Source organism: Rhamphochromis sp. 'chilingali' (genome assembly GCF_963969265.1).
Source record: "Rhamphochromis sp. 'chilingali' genome assembly, chromosome: 2".
Taxonomy (NCBI): domain Eukaryota; kingdom Metazoa; phylum Chordata; class Actinopteri; order Cichliformes; family Cichlidae; genus Rhamphochromis; species Rhamphochromis sp. 'chilingali'.
This window is the reverse complement of record NC_137930.1, coordinates 15,182,082-15,201,123: the sequence shown is the minus strand read 5'-3', so window position 1 is coordinate 15,201,123 and position 19,042 is coordinate 15,182,082. Positions and strand designations below refer to the sequence as shown.

General features: G+C 41.4%; 1 protein-coding gene across 1 annotated transcript; it reads right to left on the bottom strand.

The window, feature by feature from the left end:
* Positions 1-2,886: 2,886 nt before the first annotated feature.
* On the bottom strand, positions 2,887-18,185 carry LOC308392759 (rhotekin-like; the record flags this gene model as incomplete). Its single annotated transcript, XM_080875960.1, has 12 exons — positions 17,989-18,185; positions 17,742-17,788; positions 17,613-17,666; positions 17,344-17,461; positions 16,977-17,219; positions 16,782-16,876; positions 16,567-16,673; positions 16,342-16,476; positions 15,369-15,531; positions 10,508-10,606; positions 4,062-4,149; positions 2,887-2,983 (listed from the first exon to the last, which is right to left on the bottom strand). Exons 1-12 carry the CDS (start codon positions 18,147-18,149, stop codon positions 2,887-2,889), a joined length of 1,407 nt encoding a protein of 468 aa, XP_080732086.1. The 5' UTR covers positions 18,150-18,185.
* Between the last annotated feature and the right edge of the window lie 857 nt (positions 18,186-19,042).

The following is a 19,042-nucleotide window of genomic DNA, read 5'->3' as shown; positions in this document are numbered from 1 at the left end:
ACAGGAATTTGACTGTCACTACACAGCACAGTATTGCTTAACCCGGGCCTTTGTATGGGTTAAAATAATCATATAATACTCGCGTGTTGTCTATCCATTTATCCATTTTCTTCCAATTACCCAGGGTCAGAGACTAGCCCAGCTGTCATAGGCCAAGAGGCAGAGTACACCCTGGACAGGTTGATCAAAAATAGCTTTTTTCTTATGTAAAAGCTGTTGACAGGAGTACTAGCCCAGGAAACCCTCGAGCCAAATGTAATTTAGTGCTTCCGTGTTACACATATTCTATTTAAAGAGTGGAACGCACTGTGCTTCACATCCTCAAACGTGTGCACTGGCATCAAGAACAAACTAAGTTATCTCAAAAGTTCACTTTCAGATTCATAATTTATAAGGAAATTTGTATTAATTCAAATAAAGCACACAGTGTATTTTTAGCTTTACATTTACAAATTGTTTAAAAGTTCTTTATGATAACATACAGAGCTCAACAAATTTATTAGACCACCATCCAGTGTAAGGTTCATGTCACAATTGCCATAAATAAACATTACCAAAATAATGTCTTATCTCTAATTGTTATCTACCAGTATGCTCAAGCTCTGTAATCAAAATTATATTTTTTAACAATATGTAATTGTTTTTGTCATCCATGAATTTTCAAGTTTCTTTTTTCACAAAGCAAGACGAAAACAAAATACTAAAACACAATACTTAACATAAGATAAGATTTTAGCAATTCCTGATCATGACGTGAGGCCTCGAAGGATTCTGTGCATCCTTGGCATCTCCAGATAACAGATTAGATTAGCGCTAATCGCTTATTGCATTCTCACACGTCCTCTTTAGCATTAAGGCACACCCAGTGACAAACTTCTGAGAAACCCTTCTCTGATTCCTACCTGCTTTCTCCACGAATACTAATTACCTTTTTCTCGTTCCACAGGATGTTGACTGGAAGTGTAGAGTTTTATATACTTCCAAGAGGTGTGGCCAAAACAAGCATAACATCAGTGAAAAATATCTGTAGACAATGCAAGGTGTGCTCTTGATTTACAGTAAAAAGATTTTCCTCCTAGAGTATTTGCCTTATGACTCAGTAGAAATATGCCAGACTACTTCTGCTATTTTCTATAATAGCAGAATGCTATTGTTAATCCACATTAGTACAACTAAAATTTAACGCATGTCTTCTTGTGTAACAATAAAACCAGGTGAAAATATAAATGCACATGTTGCTGCACATGATACTCAAATTAGTGAGACATGATTTTATCCCAGTGGGTGCCTAATAAATGGATATTTTCATGTTTATCACAGTAACTAAAGATAAGGGGCCAAGGTAAATGGAATCAAAATTAGAGTGGAATCTCATTATATCACCTTGACTCCAAAAATTGCTAGCTATTGTTGTTGGATAAACAGTTTGGATTCATTCAGGAGTAGCATGAAAAAGTAAGCACAGTTGAGTAATTCTGGTGACCTTCCAAATCATGAAAGACCACCAATTATCATGTCCTTCTCCAACTCCTTGACCGGGCAAGGTAACCAGAATTGGGCTGCTGAGAAGTGTGTTTCGCTCTTTCCCAGTGTACTTGGCAGGGTGATCAATAACTGTAAAAAAATGGGACAACACAAAAAAAAGAATCAATCAAAGAAAACAAAACAGTTGCCATCTAATGCACCTTATCTCTGTTGGGTAATATAGGTGTCTGGATGATAAATTGACATGAAAAATCATCCTCCCTCTCCCTCACCCATTAATATTTCCATTATGTACCAAAGCATCACACCCTCTTGGCAGCTGAAGTGATTTCAACAAATGGGTCTTGAAACCACAACTCCAACTGCAAGTTTCTTATCAGATGATCTGCTGGTATGAGGATATGGTTGCTTCACTTACAAGAATAAGCGCAGGTTATTTGCTAGATTACTGTCACAAGGATGTCAGTTTGTCTTGTTTTCCAAGTAAGTCCAAGTGGGGGGTTTTTTTGGTTTTTTTTGTGTGTGTGTGTTTGTCTGTTACATTTTTGGTATAGTTTGTGTGCATGTCATTCTGTTTGTAAGAACGACAGCTCAAAAAGATTTGAACGAATTCTGATCAAACTGATCAAACTTTAAAGGGGTGCAGCGTGGGGTCCGGTTAACAAGCCATTAAAATTTCTACTACATCCACCGAGTTCTTTTAGGTTAACTTGTTGTGTATTTTCAACGCAATGCACAAATTTGCACACAAATCACTAAAGTTGTATATTTGTATTATTGTGATCGTAATGCAGTACAGGTTAATATGTATTACAAAAATCCAAATTAATTCTTTTAAACAATGACATGAATGTTACATATTTACGATACGCCACAAAATAAGTTAAAGAAATAATAATTCTGCTCAAGTATATTAAAATGGGTTTCAGTGGTGCAAATAAAAAATGCCTGCACTTTGCACATGTTTATACTTTGTATAAAGTATCTTTGAAAGAACAAAGAAGAATAAATTAATATATAGAAAATACCATTCTTTTTTGTGTTTTGTTATTTAAAAAAGATACATCTACCTTATGTCTATTACCTAACTGATTAAATTGTTATGCAACCTCATTAGGTGCAGAATATTTCAGAATTGCAGAATTTGTCTTTGGCCATTTAAAGGCCTCGAGTCCAAAATTGTATTATTTTTTGAGATGTGAGTTTATAACCTCTCTGCCAAGCATCTTTCTCTTAATGCAAAGTTGGAAATCTGTCAGGTAGTTTTATATTCTCTATCCCACAGCTATGCATGCAGTGTAACAGTCTGACTCACTATGGAATTCTGTTAAAAGAAACACGGTTGAACCACAAACACAAAGTATCTGAAAACTAAACAAAGCCAGCACTGTGAAAGCCTGTCTAGTTGTCTTCTCCGGTTGTTACCTCGCATATATCAACTATCAAACTGTAAAACCTGTTCTCTGAGACATCTTTTGACTGATCTCTGGCCTTAGCTCTGTACACAAATCACCACATTCCTGAACACAGTATGTTCCTTTTGACAAGGTCTATTATGTGCACACTTGAACTTGTAAGTTTTGTTTGCTAAGAAGTTAAATTATCAGCTAGTGTTTGAAAAACAGTCCAGATTACAAAAGACAATGCTTGTATAACTTTAAGAGGTATTCATCTTGCTTAAGCCTGACCTGCATTTCTGTGTTAATTCCTGTCCCTGCTGACGTCGACGAGCGCACGAAAGACCCAATTGTGACCTGTATGCCACTGAATTTTTGCACGCTTTGTCTATGTGCATGTTTGCTGTAAGCTTCAGTACAGTATGAAAATCACACCTTTCATTTTAATTATTCTTACAGTAATATATTATTCCCAACTCGAAGAGTTCAAGAAATCCAAGACAGTTGCCAATCTTCCCAGGAGCAGACATCCCAGCAAATTCACCGCAAGGTCAGACTGTGCAATGCTCAGAACACAAGAGCTACATCTCAGGCTCTACAGGCCTCAGTTAGCATGTTAAATGTTTACGTTAATGACAGTAAAGTGAGACAAAGACTTGTTTGGAAACTTTCTTCTCGTGCATTGCATTTAACCAAAGCGCAGTACAGCTGGAACAATGTCCTTTAGAAAGATGACAGAGAAAGACACAATTGTGGCCTGCTATACACAACTTTGTGCATGCTTTTTATATGACAGAGAATAAACTTGACACTCAAATAGGTTTAATGTGCAACTTGTGACTGTAAGTTTCCACTTACAGTTAGGTATATTGTTAGCTATATTGTAGCCACATCTGCCCCACAAAATATACCTAAGTCCTGGGCCTTGCCTACGGAAAACTTACCACGGTCATAACAAATATTAATTGCAAAGTGTAATGTTTCATTGCTTGTAGTTACGAGGTAAGCTGTGCTGGAATGTCATAATACAACAAGTGATTATGCGTGTGGTGGTGAGCATTAGGAGTGGATTTACTATTTAATATGACTGAAGAGAAAGCAAATCCTGCTGGCAAATACATACAGGTGTATTTGGCAGGCTTTAAAAAGACTGCACGCGCAGAGGTGTAGAAAACCTACCTTTCCTTGTAGTATGTAGAGAGCAAAGAGCTGATATCAGTAGATAAATCTGGAACCTCAGTTTGCTTTCTGGGCGAGGAGGGTGTCGCTGAAAATATTGAAGAAAGAAAAAAAATAGAAGGAACAAAGGAAACAATCATTTGAAATTTTTCAGTTGTAAAACTCTTGGCTGATTATCTTAACTCAATTTCTTACTGGAGATGTTTCAAACTGATAAGTAGTCAACTAGAAGGAATTAAAAGACTGAACAGCATTTTCTTTTTCCTTTTAGAGACATTTTCTTTCTGTGTGACTTGTTTTAGTGATAGGGACGTAGTTTCGAAGAGAATATTTTGTTATTTAAACACACCCGTATTTAAGGTGCTTCATTTATGACATGTTGTCATTTGGTCTGACTGACATGTTTGTCAGCAGGTGTCTGAGATAATGCAGCTATTCACGTCAACAGTATCTGGTTTGTTCTTTTGTGTCATTGTTCCGTAGTATTATTTGTCTTTTACATCCTGCTATTTACTCAAACTCGTTTGTCAAGGTGTTTCTCCAGCTTTTTACAGATGAAGACTGTCTGAATTCCTGTTATGGAGAGACAGACAAAAAAAACTGTTCCCTAGTGCGTACTCTACAGCACATCTCCCTTCTGATTGAGGAAAATAGTGTTTCCCTGGTAATTCGACATGATCTGTAAATCACTTAAAAAAATCACTGGGTTTACACAGGTTGCGTAGTCTCATCGGTCCTTATACCCTTTTAAATCGATCACACTTCTTCTATTTTAGGCAGCCATGTGATCCACCTAATTATGTGTCTGTATATAAAAGATAGAAGTAATCTCACAGTCTGTAAAATGAAGTCAAAGTCTCTTAAACGTGCATGCTTTCTAATTACCAGCACAGGGCGACTTCTCTGGTTGCAAAAAAGAGATGAATGAATAGATTTCTATGTGTAAATGATTCTCTTCTTACTTGATTTAAATCCATTAACACCTTTTATAGTCACAGTCTTATTCAATATAGTATGATCATTTTGTAAATCCCAAAAGGTTGATTAGTTCATCTGGAGAAAGTGTTTTCAGTGGGAGAAACGTATTGTCACTCATCCAAGTGACCAACCTTATAAAGAGTACATTGCACAATGACTGAAACTAGCACCACCGAATGAACAATGTGCTGGGAGGTCAGTTCCTTGATGCAAATTCTTATGACCATTGATTAACAACTACTGATCGAAGTCCATTGATCAAAGACCATTGATCAATGGCCATGAGTACCATTCACAGAGACATTGCTACTAGGAGTGGGTTTCAATAATCTATTTATTGATTAAAATTGATTTTAGCTTTAATAAAGCGATATTGATTCATTAAAATCCTGCATCGATTTTTAAATATACATGTATTTTGCCATAAACAGAAGAATCTCAGGTTAAAGCTCAGAAAACTATTTCAAACACCATCAAACAGCTAAAACAGCAAAACAGAACAGGTAAATGGATTCTGCAAAAAGAGGTAGACACAAAGCGCGGACCCGCCGACGCATCAGAATCAGTGAGATGTCAGCTTTCTCACCCTATGTGCCTTCAAGTGAAATGGACGCGGACACACGCCGTCGGGTCTGAAAGCCGACAGCTCACAGCATTTAGTTGTTTAAGAAGAGGGGAAGTTTTAGGAGTGACAGCGGTGTTTTGAGAAGTGAGAGATTTGCAACGTTTAGTGCAAATCTTGTGTAGTTAGTGTGTAGTATAGTCAATAGTTTTGTTGTGTGTGTCAGGGTTTTCGGGAAGAGCCGTGCTGCTCTCTGGCAAGAAGCACCATGCCCTCCCTTTGTTTTAAATGCACTTTACAACAACACGCAGCAACACTACATATGAGTGGGCGGGGCCTCCCTGCTACTGCAGATAAGGAGGTGGTCTGCTTTCCTCCACCCCAGAGAGAAGGGTTGCATCTCCTGGATCCAGGTACGGTTTGCCCCTCTGGGGGCAGGGGTACCCGGAGGACCCCAAAGCGCTTTACACTATATTCAGTCATTCACCCATTCACACACTGATGATGGCAAGCTACATTGTAGCCACAGCTGCCCTGGGGCGCACTTAAAGGTGAAATGTAGCGGGAAAATCAAAAGTAATCAAAAATGGACAATTATACCCTGGACCCCAGAGGGTTAAACTTTTTTTTTAAGTAACGCAATAGTTACTTTTCTAGTAATTAATTACTTTTAGAATCTAGTAACTCAGTTACTAACTCAGTTACTTTTTTTGAAGAAGTAACTAGTAACTATAATAAATTACTTTTTCAAAGTAACTTGCCCAACACTGCTTATTACCCACCAGTCTACTGTTGTGTACAGCGCTGTTGGCCGCTGGTTTTTTAAATGACTTCAGACAAGAAAGCCTAAGAAATGTAAACTTTTTAAAATTACCACAAATCTATGGAGCCCCACAAGGGACTCCATAGATTGCGTGGTACCAATAGGGTACCACGCATGCGCAAATCTTACGTCACTTTCTCTCTTTGCCACCATTACATCAGTTAGAGAAAGGAACTTTTAATGCTTCACCATACCAAGACATTTGGAAAACTTCATGCTCCCAACTTTATGGGAGCAGTTTGGGGATGGCTCCTTCTTGTTCCAACATGACTGCGCACCAGTGCACAAAGAAAGGTTATAGCTGGAAAAGGGTGGACTGATATTATAATAAACCCTATGGATTAAGAATCATATTCATATGCGTGTAATGACAGACAAGTGAATACTTTTGACAATATAGTGTAGGTGTTATATGCCAGTGGCATTTGGCTTGGGCTGAGCTACTAAGCTTATTTGTTTTGCATCACTCTTATGCAACATCATTGTTTTTTAACCTCAAACAACCCTCTGAATATGCTCTTCACAAATAGTAGCGAACCAAAGTCAGAAATAGATCAGATTGGAGTGGATCCTCAACTCTAGCCAGTCGCAACAAAAATATCAACGCTAGCGATATTAGAGACAAATATTTCACCTGTAAGTTGGCAACAAACCAAACACTGGTAAGGAACAGTGCATACTTAATTCATACATCAGGGTGTAGAAATATAAGTCTAAATGCTTATGGAGTTCAGCATCTGAGGATGTGCAACCAGGTAATACCAGATCAGGCTACTGCTAAATTCCTCTTATGCCATGTGGTCAAACAGATTCAGTAAATGTAGCTTCAATCTGTTTTTGATATTAAGTCAAAGTGAAAAAGTCTGTTTTAAAGTCCATCCATCCATCCATCCATCCATCTTCATCCGCTTTATCCGAGGCTGGGTTGCGGGGGCAGCAGCCTAAGCAAAGAGGCCCAGACCTCCCTCTCCCCAGCCACCTCCTCCAGCTTATCCGGGGGAACACCCAGGCGTTCCCAGGCCAGTCAAGAGATATAATCTCTCCAACGTGTCCTGGGTCTGCCCCAGGGCCTCCTCCCGGTGGGACATGCCTGGAACACCTCACCCAGGAGGCGCCCAGGGGGCATCCTTGTCAGATTCCCGAACCACCTCAGCTGGCTCCTTTCGATGTGGAGCAGCAGCGGCTCTACTCTGAGCCCCTCCCGGATGGCCGAACTTCTCACCCTATCTCTAAGGGAGAGGCCAGCCACCCTTTGGAGGAAGCTCATTTCTGCCGCTTGTATCTGCGATCTCGTTCTTTCGGTCACTACCCACAGCTCGTGGCCATAGGTGAGGGTAGGGACGTAGATCGACCGGTAAGTTGAGAGCTTCGCTTTTACACTCAGCTCCCTCTTCACCACAACGGACCGGTGCAGCGTCCGCATTACTGCAGCTGCAGCCCCAATCCGTCTGTCGATCTCCGGCTCCCTTCTCCCATCACTCGCGAACAAGACCCCGAGATACTTGAACTCCTCCACTTGGGGCAGGAACTCATCCCCGACCCGGAGTGGGCACTCCACCCTTTTCCGGCTGAGAACCATGGCCTCAGATTTGGAGGTGCTGATCCTCATTCCCGCTGCTTCACACTCGGCTGCGAACCGTTCCAGTCCGAGCTGGAGGCCCTCACCCGATGAAGCCAACAGAACCACATCATCCGCAAAAATCAGAGATGAGATTCTGAGGCCACCAAAGCGAAAGCCCTCCGCCACTTGGCTGCGCCTAGAAATCCTGTCCATAAAAATTATGAACAGAACTGGAGACAAAGGGCAGCCCTGGCGGAGACCATCACCCACCGGGAACGAGTCCGACCTATTGCTGTATTGCTGGCAATGCGAACACATGTAGACTGGTTAGGCAAACTCCCATGCACCCTCAAGTATCCTCGAGAGGATAAAGAGCTGGTCCAGTGTTCCGCGACCAGGACGAAAACCGCATTGTTCCTCCTGTATCCGAGGTTCGTCTAGCGGACGAACTCTCCTTTCCAGAACCCTGGCATAGACTTTCCCAGGGAGGCTGAAGAGTGTGATCCCCCTGTAGTTGGAACACACCCTCCGGTCCCCCTTCTTAAAGATGGGGACCACCACCCCGGTCTGCCAGTCCACAGGTACTGCCCTTGATCTCCACGCAACATTGCAGAGGCATGTCAACCAGGACAGCCCTACAACGTCCAGAGCCTTCAGGAACTCAGGCGGACCTCATCAACACCAGGGGCTCTGCCACCAAGGAGTTGTTTAACTGCCTCAGTGACCTCACCCCCAGAAATTGGCAGGTCATTCCCCTCATCCCCAGACTCTGCTTCCTCCTCAGAAGACGTGTCAGTGGGATTAAGGAGGTCCTCGAAGTATTCCTTCCACCGCCTGACAATTTTCTCAGTCGACGTCAGCAGCGCTCCGCCAGCACTATACACAGTGCAGGTAGAGCACCGCTTTCCCCTCCTGAGACGCCTGACGGTTTGCCAGAATCTCTTCGAGGCAGTCCGAAAGTCTTTTTCCATGGCCTCTCCGAACTCCTCCCACACCCGAGTTTTTGCTTCAGCCACTGCCCGAGCCGCATTCCGCTTGGCCTGTCGATACCTGTCGGCTGCCTCCGGAGTCCCACAGGCTAACCAAGCCCGATAGGGCTCCTTCTTCATCCTGGTGGCTCCCTTCACCTCTGGTGTCCACCATTTGGTTCGGGGATTACCACCACGGCAGGCACCAACCACCTTGCGGCCGCAGCTCAATGCAGCAACTTCGGCAATGGAGATGCTGAACATGGTCCATTCGGACTCAATGTCCCCAGTCTCCCTCGGAATGCTGTTGAAGCTCTGCCGAAGTTGTCGCGGACTGGGGCGTCTGCTAGACGTTCCCAGCACACCCTCACTACGTGTTTAGGTGCACCAGGTCTGTCCAGCGTCCTCCCCCGCCACCTGATCCAACTCACCACCAGGTGGTGATCAGTTGACAGCTCAACCCCTCTCTTTACCCAAGTGTCCAGAACATATGGTCGCAGGTCTGGTGATACGATTACAAAATCGTTCATCGACCTACGGCCTAGAGCGTCCTGGTGCCACGTGCACTTATGGACACGCTTATGTTCGAACAGGGTGTTCGTTATGGCCAAACTGTGATTAGCACAGAAGTCCAATAACAAAGCACCGCTCAGGTTCAGATCAGGGAGGCCGTTCCTCCCAATCACGCCCCTCCAGGTCTCGCTGTCGTTACCCACGTGAGCATTGAAGTCTCCCAGCAGGACAACAGAGTCTCCAGGTGGAGCACCTTCCAGCACCCCCCCCCCCCCCCCCCCCCCCCCCCCCCCCAGGGACTCTAAGAAGGCTGGGTACTCCGAACTGCCACTCAGCGCATAAGCGCAGATGACTGTCGGGACCCGTTCCCCGACCCTAAGGCGCAGGGAACAAACCCTCTCATCCACCGAGAAAAACCCCAACGTACCGGCAGCAAGCCGAGGGGATATTAGAATACCCACCCCAGCCCGCCGCCTCTCACCAGGGGCAACTCCAGACTGAAACAGAGTCCAGCCCCTCTCCAGGAGACTGATTCCAGAGCCCAAGCCATGCGTAGAGGTGAGCCCGACTATATCTAGCCGGTACCTCTCAACCTCACGCACTAACTCAGGCTCCTTCCCCACCAGAGAGGTGACATTCGATGTCCCTATTGCCAGTCTTGGCAGCCGGGGGTCAGTCCGCCAGGGCCTCCGCTCCTGGCCGCCACCCGGCACACAATGCACCCGACCCCTATGGCGCCTCCTGCGGGTGGTGGGCCTGCGGGAGGATGCGCCCATGTCTCCTCTTCGGGTTGTTTTAAAGTCAATTTAAAATAAACATCCAATGATAAAAAATTAAAGCTGTCAGATGTAGAAATTAAAATCAGTTACTTTTTTGTTGTTGTTGTTTAACCAGGAAGTGAAACACTTGAGAATGAGACTGTCCTTGGCCAAGTCAGGCAAACCAAATGACTGGTAAGATAGTTTAAGATTTTAGTTGAACACCATCTCTGGGGCTGTGGCATAAGCTGGCATCACTCAGTCATTGCGCATGTTACTCTACCTATTTCATGGTATAGAGATCCCTGCTTCGTCATTACTGATTTCCTGGAGCTCGGCATTTGTATCTTCATGAGGTTGTCACAGCACTGTTTCCAATGGCCTGCAAAAATAATAATACAAATATTATACAATTATGTAGCAGATGAATAGAAAAGAATTCAATCCAAAATTGACATCAGCAATTATCTTGTCAAATTATTTTGAAATTAGCTGGCAAGCATGTTTGTTATTGCCCTGAATGGGTGTTTAAAAGCATATCAGTAGTATAATTGTTTGCATTGGCTAAAAAGCAATATTTCAGTATTGACCAATATTAAACCAGATTTACATTGTACAGTAATTTCAGTATTCTTGAGCATTGAAAGACATTCTCATCTGATGACACGGTCTTGATTTACCTGCTGGACAAGAGGCAGCGCAGACTGAAGCCACTAAAAAAACAAAAACTCTTAAAACTGCAAGGCATCATCAATCAAGCTTATCTAGACAAAGAGGCCTTTTTTTCATGACGGTGTTGCACTCAGATTTGGCTTGTGTGCACACTGTCTGTGTGCAATTCGAATTAAATAAGCTTATGCTTATTTTCCCTATTTAACATTATTTATTATGTTCATGATTGTTTAACATAATAATATGTAATTTAATCACAATTACATATTAGATGTACAAGGTGCTCTGTCATTGCATCTTTTTTTTGCACGTTGCAGCCCACATGATGGTTCTCTGAATACTTTCTTTCAAAACTCGATAAAATTTATAAATAAATCCACACTGACAGATCACTGACAAACAAGAACTCCCTTGTTCACATCAACAAGTGACGTAATGTCACATTCTCCTACTCACAATATCATTGCAGCAACATGTTCTGCAGTTGCCTTATTAAAAGAAGATTACAATGAAGATTAACAGTAATAGCCCTGAGGTATGCAGAATGTATTTTTATTTAGAAACACACCTTTTTTAATGATCATGATTTCTACATGCATGACCTTTCCAAAGAAAGACAGACAGGACTCTCCCTGTGTATGTGGGATTAGTCAAATAAATGTGCTGATGACCCTCCCTGCTTGGTTAATCTGTGAACAAGGCCACATGGACACCTCTAGAAAGAACCCGGGTGACTCCAGGCCTCGTCATTTAATCCAATTAAGCCCTAGACACATCTCATGGAAAATCACCTGATCGCGTGTGGAGTTCAATGTTGCATCTCTGTTTTGGCTTCTAATTATATGCAGAAGAATTTAGTTGTCTTTTAAGTTTAAATATAGGTTATTGAGTGTACACTGATGGCAGTCTAAAATGAAATAATACAACAAAGTATGTGAACTGTTTGATGCTTCCTCTGTCTACTGATGTGTGAAGAGTCACATACCAAACGGTGTCTATAAACTCAGATAGCGCACTCACTTTGCACGTGAACAAAACCCTTTCAGTTTGACACCAGGAAGAGAGACAAGATAAATCAGAGGGTTATGTCAAGAAGGGCATTTGGTGTAAAATCTATCCCGATTCACCGTGGGCACCCGTTTGGGAAATACCAGCGTAAAGCGTTAAACATCTCACGATGTACAATATTACAAATACACGTCAGCTGGTCTCTTGACTTTCTATAATGTCACTTGCAGCATTGTGGATACAGGTGGAACGATATGTTGATGCAGTAGATAACCCTTACACTCGTCCCCATGTATAGATAAATATGTTATTGCATTTTTTCCCTTTTTTTCCAGATAAGAAACAAACTGAAACACCTTATCAGATTTCAGTTCAACATAAGAGAGATTTTTTCTCCATAACACAAAGTACAAAAAATGTCACGCAAATATATCTGATTCTATGAACAGCATTAATAAATGCAGGTAGGTAGCAGGTATCAGCATGTTATATAGAATAATGCTATGTACAGTCGGGTCCATAAATATTGGGACATCGACACAATTCTAACATTTTTGGCTCTATACACCACCACAATGGATTTCAAATGAAACGAACAAGATGTGCTTTAACTGCAGACTGTCAGCTTTTATTTGAGGGTATTTACATCCAAATAAGGTGTAGGAATTACAACAGTTTGCATATGTGCCTCCCACTTGTTAAGGGACCAAAAGTAATGGGACAAAATATGAACCATAAATCAAACTTTCACTTTTTAATACTTGGTTGCAAATCCTTTGCAGTCAATTAAAGCCTGAAGTCTGGAACACATAGGCATCACCAGACACTGCGTTTCATCCCTGGTGATCTCTGCCAGGTCTCTACTGCAACCGTCTTCTGTTCCTGCTTGTTCTTGAGGCATTTTCCCTTCAGTTTTGTCTTCAGCAAGTGAAATGGATGCTCAATCGGATTCAGGTCAGGCAATTGACTTGGCCATTACAAAACAGTCCACTTCTTTTTCTTCAAAAACGTTGGTTGCTTTTGCAGTATGCTTTAAGTCATTGTCCATCTGCACTGTGAAGCGCCGTACAATGAGTTCTGAAGCATTTGGCTGAATATGAGCAGATTTTATTGCCTGAAACACTTCAGAATTCATCGTGCTGCTTTTGTCAACAGTCACATCATCTATAAATACAAAAGAACCAGTTCTACTGGCAGCCATACACGCCCATGCCATGACACTTACACCACCATGCTTCACTGATGAGGTGGTATGCTTAGGATCGTGAGCAGTTCCTTTCGTTCTCCATACTCTTGTCTTCCCATCACTCTGGTACAAGTTGATCTTGGTCTCATCTGTCCATAGGATGTTGTTCCAGAACTGCGAAGACTTTTTTAGATGTCGTTTGGCAAACTCTAATCTAGCCTTCCTGTTTTTGGGGCTCACCAAAGGTTTACATCGTGTGGTGAACCCTCCGTATTCACAATGGTGGAGTCTTCTCTTGATTGTTGACGTTGACGTTGACACACATGCACCTACCTCCTGGAGAATGCTCTTGATCTGGCCAACTGTTGTGAAGGGTGTTTTCTTCACCAGGGAAAGGATTCTTCGGTCATCCACTGCAGTTGTTTCCTGGTCTTTTGGTGTTGCTGAGCTCACCAGTGCGTTCCTTCTTTTTGAGAATGTTCCAAACAGTTGTTTTGGCCATTCCTAATGTTTATGCTATCTTTCTGATGGGTTTGTTTTGTTTTTTCAGCATAATCATGGCTTGCTTCACTAATAGTGACAGCTCTTTGGATCTCATCTTGACAGTTGACAGCAACAGATTCCAAAAGCAAATAGCTCACTTGAAATGAACTCTGGACCTTTTATCTGCTCATTGTAATTGGGATAATGAGGGAATAACACACACCTGGCCAAGGAACAGCTGAGAAGCCAATTGTCCCATTACTGTTGGTCCCTTAACAAGTGGGAGGCACATATGCAAACTGTTGTAATTCCTACACCTTATTTGGATGTAAATACCCTCAAATAAAAGCTGACAATCCGCAGTTAAAGCACATCTTGTTCGTTTCATTTGAAATCCATTGTGGTGGTGTATAGAGCCCAAAATGTTAGAATTGTGTCGATGTCCCAATATTTATTGACCTGACTGTAAACCTGATATGTAGCCTCCACCCATTCATAAGAATGGAGACTGAGTTTGATTCAATTTCACTTTGTTTGTCTAGCTCTATTGTATTAAAACACAGGTGTGACTGCAACTATGTTAATCTGTATTTTCTTTGTCAGTCATGCAAAGAAATATGAGGAGGTGGCATACTGTATGTGTTGCATATTTACTGTATGAATCTGCACCCACTGATACAGCAAACCTTGTAATGTGTTAGTTAACCACCAGCTTAAATGCAGAGGCCTGGCTTTGCCTTGAAGCAGCCATTTAGTCTTTCTCCCAGCTTTCCTGCCTTCTCACCATTGTCCTATCAAAATAAAAGCTAAAAAGCATCGCCCAAAAATAAGAATGAAGTTAGAATGAAGCTAATTATGAGTTACTTGATTTCCACGCTGCTACTTTCTGATTTGATTTTCTTTTTGTGCTCCTGGAACCTTATCAAAAACAAGATTGTGCATCTTAGAATAATACTTTTACGTTTTGGCAAAGCCCTGCTATAACTTAGCACTAGGCATGAAAACCTACAACATTCTCAGTAATCAGGCCTCAACACGATACTGCAAGCAACTATCAACTATCTTATGTATGCAGACTGAAAAAAAAAGTGGGGAAAACAACTACCGTGGCTCCGCCCAAAGACGATAAAAGTTAATGAAATCATATCGTCACTTTTTCCGTACATCCAATTGAAACCAGAAGTTCTTACAGCCGAGATACACGTGAATACTAATAAACAGATTGTGATATGAGGTTATTTCACCTACCGGTTGCACCTTCTTTGTTTAATGAAGATATAAATGCTGTCTTTTTTGTTTTTAAACTCCTTATGTTTCAAAAAAGCATCATAAAAAATCCAAAGTTGCAACAGAACAACAAATCGTGTGATCAGTTTCAGATGTCTATGGGCTTGTGAACTGTGCTGCACATGTGCTTTTTGGTGCATGCACACCTCCAAAACATTTCATTACAATCATCCTGCAAGTTTGATATCGTATTTTGGGGGATTATGCAAGCTTGGCAGAAGTGTGAACTTTCTTTGTTCAAAGAGTGTTCACACTTGTTGGTTTAGTTTGGTGCACACCCTGTTCTTGTATAAACGTACTCATAATTTCGTTGAAGTAAAAACAGGACAGACCAAACATCCCTGTAACGTCTCCCTTGCAAATCCAGCGTCACTCTGTGTAAAGATTGTGTAAGAAGTTCTGCTGGTAGGTCATGCCAGGGATTTGACTGTCCGTGCTTGTAAAGCCCAAAGAACTTAAAAAAACAAAAAAACAAGCAAAAGAAACAAAGAGTTCATTCAGGCCTCACTCATGCTATAGATGTGCTGACAGAGGGCCTTCCTCCAGTGCTGTGTGTCTTCAAGTGTGTATGTGGTAAGCACATAAGTTATGTCCTCCCCTTGACGTTGTGTATTGATGTATATTTTCTGGCAATTGGCAGGATCTCTGTCAGACATACAGACAACGGTATCCTGGGAGGAAAAACAAAGAATAAGCTGAGACACTGCAGGTAGCCTCAACGCTACAGCTGATCTACTGAAATACCTTTTGTATTACCTAAATGGCTTCATCACAGGCAATAAACTGCTCATCACTGCATTCCATACTGCATTAAAAAGGCTGAATGGTCATTGTTAGCTAATAGAGAGAAATTCCATGGTATGTTTCCATGATGCTCACCTGCAAAAGCTGCCAAGCTTCGTGTTGTGGGTATGCTGCTCTGAGCATACCCACAACACAAAGTCACCATTTAATTGTATCACATGTTAAAATTGAGCTTCTCAAAAACAAGGCTCCCTGAAAATCTCACACGTAAAGAGAAAATCTATACTCAAGTGTTTGCAGTTCAGATTTTCTTCAGTTGAACCTAGTCTGTCTTGTGGTGAGTCTATCCTTGCAACAGTGGTGATTCTGATACACCAACATCTTTTTAAAAAGAGCTCGTAATCTCAGTGTTGTTCCCTGCCGAAACAGAAAATTATTTTTGGTTTTAAAAGGGTAGAAATAAGAGGGGATTCAAGGAGATGCTATCTTTTTTTTTTTATCTCTAGCTTTGAACATACATGACTGATTTTAATTAGAGCTATCTATATAATTTTAAAAAAGCTGTTTTGAACTGTGCAAAATATTTCAGTCTCCTCACCCTTACAACACTTTTCCTCTCCACTAAATAATTCGTCAGTGCACTCTAGTGGCCTTGGTGTGTAATTATAATCAACACTGGCAAAATGCTAAATGAATCACTGCCTTTATTCATCAGACTTTGCTTGTTTAGAACCAACCTTTGTGATTGGAATCTCAAGCAAGGGATTGTCCTCAGACTCCAGGCCTTCTTGACTTTGATAACAGAGAAGGGCTTGCCTCTTGAGGACACCATAGACAGTTTCAGAATAATTACAGTCCTCTTCTGAGCTGAGCTGAGCAAGAGCAGTGAGAAAAGTCATAATGTGAATAATAATGATAAATGAATAACAATATTGAACAATTAAAAAAAAAAATTCTGTCACCTTGATTTTGATTTGGCCACTTATCACTGGCTGAATCATGCACAGAGGCTGAGCAACTAAGCAACAACACATACTTCCGTACAAAGGCAACCAGAATGGATTATCCTCTGGCAAAACATTTAAAAGGATTAGGAATTTTAAAAAGATTCATTATTTATGTATATTTAGATTTTAAGGAGGAGAGAGGAGAGGAAATGACAGGACAGGAGACTCACCTGTCGCTGAAAGTGATAAATCGTGCGTTTTGAAACCTTCCCGGACATGCTCAATTCTCAGGGTTGTGTGAGCCAAAAGGTTGTACTTAGGTCCCCTTGAGAAAGAAAGAACTTTGCACAATCATTCTTTTTTTTGTTGTTGCTTTTTTTTTCCAAGCGACACCATAAAATGTTTCCTTATAGTGTCATACTCACAGTGCCAACAGGTCAGGTGATAATGTTGGTGGCACGCTTCCGGATCTTACATCTCCACTGGAAATGGATCCGCAAACAGCTGCAGACTCGAATGCAGCACGGATCTTTTTCCCAGAGGAGCATCCCAAAGAGCCCCCCAGACGGCTCACTCTCCAGGATCCTATGGCCCCAGGGGAGAATTCATCGACCACGCAACTGCTGTACAGCTCAACGCGAAGCTGAAACCCTGGACTTACCTCGTTGCTGCTCACACAGAGAAAATGCATTTACTTTTTTTTTTTCAACAAAAGCTTGCGAATGTGTTTTTAAGGAGGATGAGAAAGCAGAAACTTAGCTTTCAAACTGAAATAAAAAACACTTGACTCACAATATTATAGTGTCTTCAAAACAGATGTCAGTTAGTGTCCTGTCTACCATCACCAGGTCAGTGTCATGGATCTCTGTGCCACACTGGATCAGGCAGAATACGGCACAGCGATGTAGTTCTGAAAGTAAGAACTTTAGGTAAACACTTGTTATATATTGGGAATGAAGAATATTTTGTGTGTTTAGCCAGTACATAGGGATTTAGTGCACATAGTGTAAACCAAAAAATGCACCAGATGCTATCACATGCTCTTTTTCATTTTGACTTACCTCCTTTGTTTTTGAAGTACTCTGAGTCTTTCCACATGAGGGGGATTCGCAGGTCTAGAGAGTGCACATCATGGTGTTAGAAATGTAAAAGGCTAGTTGAAGTACTTTTAGAAATCTTTTAAAACACACCTGAAAGTGCTACTTTTCCTGTACATGGCACCAGATCGTCAGATGGCCTGCAGTAAATCACGTAGTATGTCAATCAACCACACAGAATAAGGTTAGGTTTGGGGTTGGGGTCCATTTAAACAGTCAGCTTAGCTGAACTCTAATTGCTAGCTAGAGGCATGGATTTTTGCAGAAACATGATTTGTTTCTATTCTATGATACAAGTGTATATTTACATCATCCTCAGTATATAGTTCAATTATCTGACCTGCATCCCACACTTTGTAGGATTTGTACTTTCCTCATCCTCTGTAGTTGGCTGAGCAAGGCCAGAATGCGGGTATTGCAGGTTAGGAGGCTCTTGGAGGCCTCCAGGGCCTGCTCTCTTTGGGAACATGCTGCCAGTAGCTTGCAAGCTCCTTCACGCATGCGTACCTCCCTCTCAATGTGCTGAAGCACTGCAGTATCCTGCCACAGATTTGTGTAAAAGAAAAGACAATGATATCAGAATTCAAAGGGCTACATCTTACATCATTTTAGAACTATGATCTTATGTACATTGTCGAAGATTTTGTGCTATTGACTTTAATTACCAGCTGTTACATAAGAGCTCAGAAGATGTTGGTGCATCACTTTAATCCTTGGATATATAAGCAGTGCCAAGGTTCTTGTTAAAGGTTTGTGTTAACAAGGATGTTTTTGAGAAGTATAAATATAGTAGTGTGTTTCAAGCACAAAGTGCATGTGCAGCAGATTGAATTCCTTCAAGGAATTCTTTATGCACCATCCACTTAGAAGCACATTTCCTAATGAGCTTTTCTCTGTTTGAGAGTACTGGTTTATTACTCCACAATGTGGGCATTACAACATAAAGATCTAAAGTGCACGTGAGTAGACACACATCAGGAAGCATGACTATCAATAGTAAATTTCCAATCATTATGTACTTACTGCTGTTAACTATCAGACCTGTTTGACAAAGAACTCTTATTCACACTCCTCTGAAGTGATTAACAAGTCATCATTTGAGGTGAAGTACAGCTTTAATGATCAGAGGACTGTTGCATAATTCAGTCATGTTTTCTGAGTCTAAGCCTTGTTGGTATGTGTAATTCACTATGAACAGAGCTCAAATAATTAAACAAACTCTAGTTTTAGAGTTGTTTTTCTCCCAGATCTAGAAATATGTTTTAGTAATTTAATTTTTCTTTCACATATAGTACAGTGGCAAATGTGTGCATGGAAAATGGGAAATAGGTTAAGCAATTAATTGAAACTTGCAAACATTAATTGAAATATATTATAAAGGCAAAATCATAGTT